The sequence below is a fragment of the Corvus hawaiiensis genome, chromosome 7 (genome assembly GCF_020740725.1).
Source record: "Corvus hawaiiensis isolate bCorHaw1 chromosome 7, bCorHaw1.pri.cur, whole genome shotgun sequence".
Taxonomy (NCBI): Eukaryota; Metazoa; Chordata; class Aves; order Passeriformes; family Corvidae; genus Corvus; species Corvus hawaiiensis.
In genome coordinates, this window is record NC_063219.1 from 34,486,620 (window position 1) to 34,497,973 (window position 11,354).

The 11,354-nt window shown below is 40.9% G+C and overlaps 1 protein-coding gene across 1 annotated transcript; it reads right to left on the reverse strand.

Annotated features, from left to right (window-relative positions):
* Window positions 1-4,522: 4,522 nt before the first annotated feature.
* On the reverse strand, window positions 4,523-7,856 carry CXCR4 (C-X-C motif chemokine receptor 4). Its single transcript, XM_048310206.1, has 2 exons — window positions 7,718-7,856; window positions 4,523-6,130 (listed from the first exon to the last, which is right to left on the reverse strand). Exons 1-2 carry the CDS (start codon window positions 7,754-7,756, stop codon window positions 5,069-5,071), a joined length of 1,101 nt encoding a protein of 366 aa, XP_048166163.1. The 5' UTR covers window positions 7,757-7,856; the 3' UTR covers window positions 4,523-5,068.
* Window positions 7,857-11,354: the final 3,498 nt, after the last annotated feature.

Below are 11,354 nucleotides of genomic sequence, written 5' to 3' on the forward strand. Positions count from 1 at the left end.
ATCAATACCTGCTACATGTGTAATGAACCCTGACTCCTCTGAAGTCAGTGGTAGCTGTGCTGGAGCCTGGATCACTTGAATCAGCAACTGAAAATGGTGCTTATAATCTACATCATCATATACATGTAGATATATTTATGTTACATATATATAAATAAGCAAACACAAAGTATGCTTATAATCAACTTCTATTAAAATATGCTGTCAAAACCAATAAGTATAGCATTGTTTTATTGTATGTCCTGTTAGAACTAGGATGGTGGGAAGATAGTAAGAGAATTGTTGTTAAAACAAATTCTCTTTACACTTCACCCTGTTGAAGATCAAAGATTTTCAGAGAAAATTAAAAGAATGACAGAAAAATTTTTCCTAAAGAGAAAAGATTTTAAGAAATCTGCTCCTTCTTTATAAGCAATAATCCCAGTGCTCATGTAATTTCAATTGACATGTGATTTATGGCTGTGAAAAGGAGTCTGTATAGCTCTTTCAAAACATAAAGTGAGGGAGTGGCATCCTTTGAGCAAAAACCTCTGGGGCTCTATCTGCTTAAGTGTTTCCTAAGTTTCAGCACTATGAGAATATGAGAATACTCCATTGTTAGGGAATTTTGAAGGCATGCCTGGATCAAGGAAGTACTTCCTCGTCATGCTGTTTCCTTTCCCAAACAATGTAAAAAATGGCCTTTTCAACCAAACATCTAGAAGTGGTCACTTTGTACATTGTCCAACTACAGCACAGCCATCGTAAGATAAACCATTCACTTGCATGAATGGCTCCATGTTATTACTGCTACTTCCTTTTTATTTTCATGGTGATTTTGTTTTGATTTATGTATATGCATAGAAGTTCAAGCCCCTGCATAATGATTATGTCATAAAACTGGCCAAGAAAGGAGCAGTAACTACCCCCTGCTCACAGCCCTCTGTACATTCGCTTGGGCAGCCTCACTGCACCCCCCAGGCTTTTCACTTGCTCCTCTGATGTGGGTTTGGTACCACCTGATGAGAGTAAAAACACACCTACAAATAATGGATTACCACACAAATAATGGGTTACAATGGCATTTTACCCCACTGCTTTAAGTGTTCTGACTTTACTTCCAAAAAACATTTCAGAGGAAGCAAAAGTTTGTGTACGTGTTCTATTCTTGGTTTAGCCTTGCACGATCCAAAGGATTTCCAGATAATCTTAGGCACTCAAAATGTGTGCATTAGAGTATTAGGTGAATATCCATATTTTAGTCCAGCATTGCTGTTGGCACATTGCAACAACCATAGCAAAATACATAGCACCTGAATTCAGTGGAAAGAGTCTTTGTAGATACATTATAAATCTTTTAAACTACATTTTAAACTAACATTTTAAACTGGTTTGTAACCAATACTCAATGATTTGTAACCAAACTCATATTTGTGCTCTCTTCTGTGTCTTGAGTTGCATATTTTAAATTACTTGGACACAGCTATTATTTTATGACTTCGAGAAAGTGCCGAGACTATGCATTGTGTGTATCTTGAGGAATGTCATGATTATTTTGTATACTAGAGAGGAACAATCTGGAAAAAGACTTCGAAAGTCCCTTTGAAAACTTTGGAAAATTCTTGATCTGTGTGGACTTGTCCAATGTATAAATTACAATATTAGGTTCATTCACCTTTTCCACTGAATTTAGGCTTTGACAAATGCATTTACTGGGACCACTTTTGCTTCACAAAGATGCAAAGAAGTCACAGCCTCAATAAAAAAATCAGCTTAAAGGTGATTTTGTTTTGAAATGGAGTAAATTAATATTTTTTACCAACATGGTATATTTGGAATAGCTCAGTGGATTTAAGAGAAATTTGCCTTATTTTCTCTGACTTACTCATACATAAAAAGACAGAACTGGATTCATAATTTCTTTATGTTTCCTCATGACAACTTCATTCAATTTGCAAATATTTGCTCTGTAAACAGTGCAAATATATATTATATTCATATTTATAGGTATATAAAATTATTTAGAAATATATACATGTGGCTTTTGACTCATTTTTCTCGCTGAGGCAAAACCCCAAAGAATTTACAACTCCTTTTCAAGACAATCTTCCATCCACAGGTTCATTAATTCCACTGAGAACAACGGCAGTTCTATAAAAATCATCCCTCTGGGGCATGGGTTTAAGTTTTTTAAAATTTTGCTAATTAATTTTCTACACAAATTCTTTCTGTTGTTTGTTTAGTGTCCTTTCAGTGGTCTTTGGCAGTAACATGGCTGCTGAGTTTATTCTCTCTTGCACCCTCTTTCCTGTTAACTCTGCTTGAGGTAGAAGTTGGTTGACTGAAGCATAATGGGAATCATCTAATTTAATGCTGGGGGCTGTAAACATTTCCTCAACAAATAAGCAGCAGCGTGTTGATAGCCTGTAAGTATAAGTGCAGTTAAATCACAGTGATTGATTGGGCTGGGCTGAAAATCAGAATCATTTAGAACAGCAAATTCTTCACAGGGAAACCCTCACTAAATTAAGAAAACACACAAATGAACAACAAAAATAAACCATTTAAGGAGTTCTGCTCCTATACCACCTTTTCCTCATTTCTCAGCCCTGTTTAGGAAGAGCAACTTGATCAAAGTGAGACCTTTTGTTTCTTGAGAATGCATCTTTTCTGCTGTTAATTTATGTTGAATGAAAACTCAGAGTTAACTGATCTAAAAGTTTAGTTGCTAGAAGTGGGGGGGGAAATCTGTGTCTTTTTCATTTTCTCTCCCTTTTCTCTCCCTTTTCTCTCCCTTTTCTCTCCCATTGCTGGCTCCAGGTTACAAAATCTTGCCTTTTTGTAATACTTGTTGGATTCCTCATAGAAAGCATTCAATTCACTAAATTGCTGGAAAATTACCTATTTTTCTGCCAGATTTTGTGCTGGTTCAGCACTGAATCAGCTCAACACAGAATCAGATGATTACTACTGTCATTGCAAGGGAAGGAGTGCAGGATGTAGCCAAGGTTGCAGCCTCCTCACTGGAGAGAAGGGAAGTTGAAAACAGAAGGGTCTTGTATTTATGAAAATATCTAATATAAAACATGGAATTTAATGTATAGTTTAGCATAGTGGTACTTGCTCCACAAAATCACTAGGGTGCTGTGCCTGTGAAAAATTTGGATAATACCCCTGCCATATCCATGTTGCCTATTTCAGCTCTGTCTGACTAGTAGATGTTATTTTTTTGCTCTTTTTGACTTCCAAGTTGTTTATCATGTATTTTTTTATTTAAGTAACCGTTGTGTCTGTTTTTTTAATGTGAGAACATACAAATACTCTCAATGGCTCTGTTCTCTTGGCTATCCCATTACTTGTGAATGCACTCTGCTAATGTGAAGACATGACTAACTAGACAATTAAGATTTCAGCATTAATCGTTGGAAATTCTATAGTCTGGCTGATTCCTACTAAAAATATTTTCAAGAACTGGCCCACATTCTGTGTTTTTAAAAAGAACATGAAGATTGTAATATTACCTTAAGAAAATCTGGATGTAGACAGGATAGGGAAAGCTCCATAGGGGAAAACCACTTACCTCCTTCAGAGCAAATACACTTTAATAGAATAACTTTATTTCTAGTCAAAAATCACTTTGATTCTACTACTTTTGATTACTATTAACATGTGAAACTAAATTTAGAAGAACAGAAAAAGGCAGAAGAAATGTTGATTGACTTTATATGCATGGCATAAAGGTTAGGCACTTGCAGTAATCCTGATGCCTTTTCCTGGTCTTAAAATCAAGAGTCAAACACAGTTAGAAGGGAAAAAGGGACTTTACCTTGGTATTTATTTTAAGGATCCTTAGATGCACAGGTCCAGGTCAAATGCACCAAAATGCACACCACAATTCCCCCCCAAAAGATCTGTTATAACATTATAGGTTTTACTAATTAGCATATCAATCAAAAATTCCCCAATGAGAGGCTTGAATGAGCCCCCCTCCCCAAGGAACCTTCCCCTGGATGGTTCTTAGTTTACAAGATGTGTTCTGGAGAGGACCTTGGGGTCTGGGGCCCACTATCCTCTACCTAACAAAGCTTCTAAAATGTTTAGTCTCTCAGCTTGACAAACACGTCCAAGAATGTAGGCAAAAAGCACTAAGAATACAGAAGTTGTAAAAAAGGTATAACAGGGGTATAAAAGAAAAGGCAAAAAATCTTCATGGCATCAATCTGAGTTTGACTCCTGGGGCTGTAAACTTTAGCAATTGCTTGAATAGATTCGTTTTCACTTGCAGATATTCTGCCTCAAAAAAGTTCTCCAAGTGATAGTTTAAGTAATTCTAAACATAATGTTAACTGGAATAAATGTATTCTGGTGAAAAAACATGACATGGAACTCAGAGGTAGGTGTCAGCTGAATAATCAATGTTACTGAAACTAATTTTCCTGCTTTTCACAAGGCATTACAATTTTCTAAGACATTATTGTGTATTTAGAATGGTAAATAAAAGCACTGGGAAAAATTCAACCAGAAATGAAAATACCACTCAGAATAACTTTTTTTCATATACTTTTATTTTACCTTGAACAGAAAATTTTGCAAACCATCAATTACTGAGAATGGAGGGAAAAACCCTAGCATGTAACAGAGGAGGCTTTGGTTATAAGTGCCATTTCTACAGCAGAGTTAAGCTATTGTAAACCAAACAGCTTGTAGTAAGGTAAAAATGTCCAGCCAAACTTTTAAGAATAACAGCAACACCAAAAACATTTACATATAAACAACAGAGAAATATTTTCTAAACTTTTAACAGTCACTTTGCTAAAATCCAAAGTGTTTAGTTCACACATCTATACATACAGACAGTCACTAAAAGTTTTGTGAACCAACCACTTGTCCACAGGACCTGCCTAGACAGTTTGTCATCAATACGAAAGGTTTTTTTATATAAATAAGTCAATTAAACTCCACAGAGACTAAAAGAAACAATATAAAATCCCAACTGTAAATAAATCTGTACATTATGGTCAGTCTTATTTGTCTGAAATCTTGCGCAACTTTAAAGTGTCTCTTTATAAAATGATGGCAAGGAGCAGCGTTAGCTGGAATGGAAACTCGAAGACTCAGACTCTGTAGAAACAGAAGAATGTCCTGCACGTTTGCCCTTTGAAAGAATCTTGAGGCTTGATCCTCTGCTTACTGATGTCAAGGCATTTTGAGCTGATGTTTTGAATTTGGCACCCAAGAAGGCATACAGAATTGGATTCAGGCAGCAGTGGAAGAATGCCAGGGCTTCCGTAATGGAGATCCATTTATGCACTATGGTCTCCAAGCTGCAGCGGTGTCTGATGACTCCCAGCAAGATGAAGGTGTCGATGCTGATGCCGATATAATATGGCAGCCAGCAGGCAAAGAAGGCAAGGATGAGGATAACCGTGGTCTTCAAGGCTTTGCGCTTCTGGTGGCCTTTGGAGTGTGACAGCTTGGATATGATAATACAGTAGCAAGTCAGAATTATTAGACCAGGCAAGACAAGTCCTACCAAGATATGCTGGAATCTGAAAGAGATCAGCCAGTTTTCATGAGGGTACATGCGATCACAGAGATACTTTCCTTCTACTTCACTGGTACTGGCAAAGATTATATCGGGCACTGTCAGTAGCAAAGCTGGCAGCCACACACCTACATATACCACCTTCTCAGCCAACAGCTTTCGTGGGCGCTGGCTGTTGGTAGCGTGGACTATCGCCAGGTAACGATCTAAACTTATGAAGGCCAAAATCAAGACACTGCTATAGAGGTTGACTGTGTAAATGACATGAACCGCCTTGCACAGAACATTCCCAAAGTACCAGCTTATGGCTGCATCCACAGACCAGAATGGCAAGGTGATGACAAAAAGGAGGTCAGCCACAGAGAGGTGGAGCCTGTATTTATCAGTCATGCTTCTTTGCTTCTTCTGGTAGCCCATAACAATAATAACCAATCCATTGCCGATTATTCCCGTTAGGAAGATGATGGAGTAGATTGTTGGCAAGAAGATCCGGTTGAAATCGGCATTCTCATGCTGAAAGCATGGCTCTTCATAGTCTCCATAGTCACCCGAACCAATCTCATCCGTGCCATTTTCAGAAAATTCAATTAATAACCCAGATGACAGCTAAAAAAAAGAAATAAAATTAGATGTTAGCTCCTCTGCAAAAACTTATTCTATATGACAATATGTGAAAAGTTGCCTGAACAGTCTCCACCATCACAAATGGGCAAACTTTTGAAAACCAATACAGTGTTTACATATGCATATATAAAATACACAGCAAATAAGAATAAGTTTTACAACTTCCTTTGTCTTTCTCTGAGGCGTAAGATCTTGCTAAGAGTAGGGCATGAAAGAGCAAAGAAAGATAATGGCTATTCCCAGAAATATTGTAGGTTCTGGACACTTCAGTGCTCCAATCAGATGGACACTACAAATGGGAGAGCCCAGAAAGTGCCAGATGTGAGAGGTCTGTCCACACAGAGCATGACCTATCATATTTAACTCTTACAATAGAGAACCATAAAAAAAAAAAAATTACTTAGAAATGCTGCTGCTCCGAAGTCCCTTCTCATTAAGAGGATGGGGTCAAGGGGAAATAGAGAAGGTACCCTCGGCTGATGTAATAAAGGATAAATAATAGCAAGAATTCCCTGCTGAGAAGCAATTGACAGCTCCACACACTCAGACAAGGGAAAAAACCCCAAAGCCCATAAAGACAGAAAGAAAGAGAGAGGTGACCTTAATCAGGGGAACTCAAAAGCCCGTGGAGGGTCACCACGATGGGCCACGTTCCCTCCCTTTGTTCCCCACCCTCTGCGGTTGCGGGGCAGGGGGTGAGCGCGGCCGGCGCGGGGCTGCAGCCAGACGGACCAAGTGAGCATAGCGGTGGAAAAAAGGAAGCGAAATTTGGTGAGGGCATGAAAGCGCGTCAGGAAACCACCAACGGTTTGGGCCACCGCGCTAAAACCAATGCTGGCGGGCGAGTGCCATCTGGTTATGTGCAGTTCCTCAGGTCTTCAGATTTTTGTTATCATGCCCTGTGTCCCACGGACCCCCGAGCTCCGCGCAGGGCGCGCCCGAGGGTCCCGCCGCGCTTCACACGCGGAGGCACCGGCTCCACGCGGGGATTAACTGCGGGCCTAAAGCTGGAACTTGCCAGAGATCTCCTTTTTGGTCCTAACTACCCTCAAAACCGAGGTAGAGGAGCTGCCCCCGGAAGAGTGGGACGCCACTTAGTTTCTCCCGGGGAGCGGGCGGGACGGGCGGGCGCTGCCGCCGCTCCCAGTCCCGCCGGCAGCCCGAGGTCTGGGCGCACACCAGGGCAAAGGGATGCCATTCTCTGAAGTCAGATCGCTCCAAACTTCATCGCCTCTTCCCCTCTCATCATTCCCGTAGTGCTAATTGCTCTACCGGCGTTTTTCAGTCCACAAAGGTGCCACATGTCACTTGAACTGACGGCAGAGCAGCAGAGCCCCAGGGAAGGAGCAGACTCCTGCAGCTGGAATTTGCAGTGGCCGCAGCTGTGCCAAGGTCCGAAGCGCTGCAGGCAGAGGCAGCAGCGGCCGGGGCTCAGAGCCGAGCCCTGCCCGTCCGCGCCCCGCAGACCCCTCCGCTGTCCCGACCCCCGCCGCCCGCAGCCTCCGCCGAGGGCACCTTTGTTTGCAAACAGCGCGCACATGGGCAGCCGGCCGCGCTCCCGGCACTTACATCCAGGCTGTCGAGGCTGCTGTCCATGCTCAGAGCCATCGGACGGCTCCGCGCTCTCGGGCTGTTGCCGCTGCCGCAGCCGCGCCTCTCTCAGTCACACCACTCGCCGCTGCTCCAAACGCGCCCAGCTCTTCTGGCGGGCCGCGCCTTTTATAAGTTGCCGCGCTGCCCCCCCGCCCCCGGGGCAGCCGCGCCTGGCTCCTCCCCGGCGGTGTCGCCGCGCTCTCGGGCTCCGGGCGGGCGCCTCGGGCCGCTCTTTGTCTGCCGCCCCGGGCATGGGAATTGCACTTGCCCGGCGCGCCCGCGGGGGCCACGCTCCTCACGGGGGCATTTGCCCCCCTCTGACTGATGTGTTCATACAAGCGGGCTTTTGAATTTCCCCTCAAGAACATTCTTTGAAGTGTGTTGTAGAGCCCTGTGTTGCCATGGGTACCCAGGCGGGCTCCGAATGAAGTCACTGGTCCCGGAGTCGTGGTGGAGGAGGAAGAGCAGAGGTCCTGTATACCATTCAAAATGCAGGCAACTCTGTCCTCAGAGTTGTCTCTTTCCCCTTGCTGAGGAGAGAGGCTCCTGGATGAGGCAGGAAGCAAGGGCTGGTCCCTACTGAGGGATGAGATGTTCCACCAACCTTTCAGGGGCTGCAACGTGAGTGGGCTGCAGGTTGCCCTCTGAACTTTTCTGGCACCTGTGGGTTTGGCTGAGAGGTCTGATGATGATCTGTTTCAGGTAGCTGGATAATATAAAAAGAAAACAACAACAACAACAACAACAAACTCTACAACCCCCCCCCAACCAAATACAAAAACCAACACAAAAAACAAAGCAAAAAAAGGAAAAAAAAAAAAAAGTCCCCAACCAACAAATAAACCCCCAAACCCTGAGATTATAAATGTAGAATATACATAGCAATCATAGGATAGGTTTGCAAGAGAAAATCAACCCAAATATAGAGACAAACAAAACAGAATAATTGATTTTATTTATGGTTACCTCTGGGGTCTCAGTACTGTTAATATTCATGCAGGCAAATTAATTTGCAGAAAAGATTTTGATTAGCATAGTGTGTCATGTGTGTCTCCCCTCAATTTCACAACTCACGACAAAAAGTTATAGTGAGTAACTATATTGGGAATAATTAATTCAGTTATATAGATTTACTCTTTCACTTGAAATTTGAACTAGAAAGAAGAAGGGAGAGAATATTCTTTATGTAATAACAATGTGCTCAGATTGCCCCGGTAGCCCCAAGGGATGATAAAGGTGAAAGTCTGACAAAAGTTTTATTCTAAAATGCTCCTGTTACCAGTTTACATGCTCCGAGTTAGTTAAAACACCAGTTTCAAATGCAAATATTATTTTCAAGTATTTGACAAGAGTTACTATCTTACTCTTCCCCTAACAGCTCTAGAACTCTTTCACACACACTACAGAGAGTATGAGTTTGGTTATGATTAATAGCCAAATAATGTTTATCTTTAAAAACATGGTAGGTAAGATATGATAGTAATTCATATACTGTTAGCAGTATATGAATATACTGGTCTGGAATATCACATAGAAGTTGCATTAAAAGCAAACTGTAATTGATTATAACTCAGGAAATACCAGTGTTCAGCAAATTCAGTATCTACTTTGTGGTTCTATCCAGAAAAATCTGAGGGATACCAAATTCTATAGAAATAAAAAATCTTCTCCTGAATCTCCATATTTAGATGCTAACCCTAGCCTTATGATACCATAAATCTTCTTTTAAAACAAAATTGTAATTATTGCAATTCATTCCTCATTTCATATAGAATCTGTCATACGTTCACTACTTTTTAGACACATAAATAGGCAAACAGATTCCCCAAGTCATCACAGAATGTGCAGCAAAACATGAGATGATTAGGCAGATAAATGAGCCGATGAGGGATTTTTGTATACAAATGAGTAGAATCATGTTTAAATAATCATCTTTTTCACTTATGGAGGATGCCCAGCTCATGGCACCAGCAATTGCTGTGCAGTTTTCAGCAGGGATATGGTGCTGGAAAGGCTCTCCAGCCTGCTAAACATGCAAACCTGTGAACCACATTTTCAGAAATATGCATATTGAACAGGCTCTAAAAAACTAATCAGGACACGGAGCCGCACATAGGGGAGGTGAGCTTTAAGAAAAGATTGGTTTCTACCTTGCCAGAAATTCATATGGGTGACAGATGTGCTTTTTTGGAGAAGTATTCTCATCTTGGAGCGGCATAGATGATTAAACATTGCTCCTTCTCTAAGTGTGCAGTGCAGGACATTAAAATATGCTCACAGTGCAGGTGATTTGTGGCAGTGCATGCAGATGAGCAAAAGACATGTAATAAAGTAGAATAGAATAGAATAGATTATTTGTATGCGAGTTCTTGAGCTGTTTGACAAGTTTGAGAGTTGCTCTTTATTGGGGTGGATAGCATGGAGTGTGTTGACATGTGGGGAGGGATGCACAGAACTGTGAGTGTAGTTACACCCCAAGCAGACAAATGTTCCCACAGCTCAATTTTACTGTACAGATAGACCTGTAACAGCAAAATACATGATGTAGAGATTGATTATGTTAATCAATGGCATATGGGACAATCACTCAGTTATTTGTGTTCATAGGTAGCCTAAGAAATTTGGAACTGAGGAATGGTTCACTGGATTAGCCCTGAAGCATGGTAGTGCTGAGTGGAGGGAAATTTGGGGATGATACCGATCTGATGAGATGTTACTGAGGCTTGTTTGGATGAAGGTCCTCTAAAACTGTCATTCACACTGCTGCTTTGTTATCTATGATCTCTTTTGTTTCCCCTATCAGAAAATCCATGTGAAAACTTCCTTTGTTGCACAGAGGACCAGTTAATGATTGTTGCACAGAGGACAAGTTAATGATTACAAAGTGATAAAAGAAGGGAGCTGTTTCTGCAGAGCATATAATTCAGAGTCAGCTACAAATCTTCTTGAGACAGAGCTAGCAAATAGCAATTTCCAAGCTTGTGTTTTGCGTTACATGTTTCTCTGGTCACAGAATTACTGTGAAAATCAGACTCTTCCTAACCCGTGTAATACATGTTTTTATTACTGAAAACATGCCTTCTAAGAGTCAAAATCCTACGTGTTCTTACACTCTTGTACTAAGACTGCAATTCCTCAGGTTGTGAATCATTAACCTATATTTTTCTTCTAAAAAGTGACATAAGTGATTGTCACGTGAGAGCAAGGTAGTTACTAACAAACGTTTCTAAGGGTAAAAATACTCTTTTGATTCAGTATCCACAGAAATAGAAAAGTAAATTGCATTTTATTTAACCATGATCCTATGTTAAATGATTTACTTTATCTGAAGGCTTCACAAGTACCTTTAATAAAGTAAACTTTCAGCTGATAAAACTTTGATGAGACCATTACCTGTGGGCAACACCTAACACAAAGGAGGTATGATCCTTGCTTTGTGTAATATATGAATACCACCATGTATTAATTACAGTGATGTATTAATAAATTGGTTGGGGTTTTTTTAGCATTAATGGAGCTATACTTTCAGGACTCAGGGAAGGTGTATAATAAAAACACATAACCAGCAATATGGCTGAAATAACTGTACTATATAGTAGGAAGTGAATAATAA

Excerpts from the sequence above, each read along its gene's own strand:
- CXCR4 (XM_048310206.1), bottom strand. The coding sequence starts at position 7,756 with ATGGCTCTGAGCATGGACAGCAGCCTCGACAGCCTGGAT. Across the intron at positions 6,131-7,717 it reads GCAGCCTCGACAGCCTGGAT|CTGTCATCTGGGTTATTAAT; the intron begins GTAAGTGCCGGG and ends TCTTTTTTTTAG.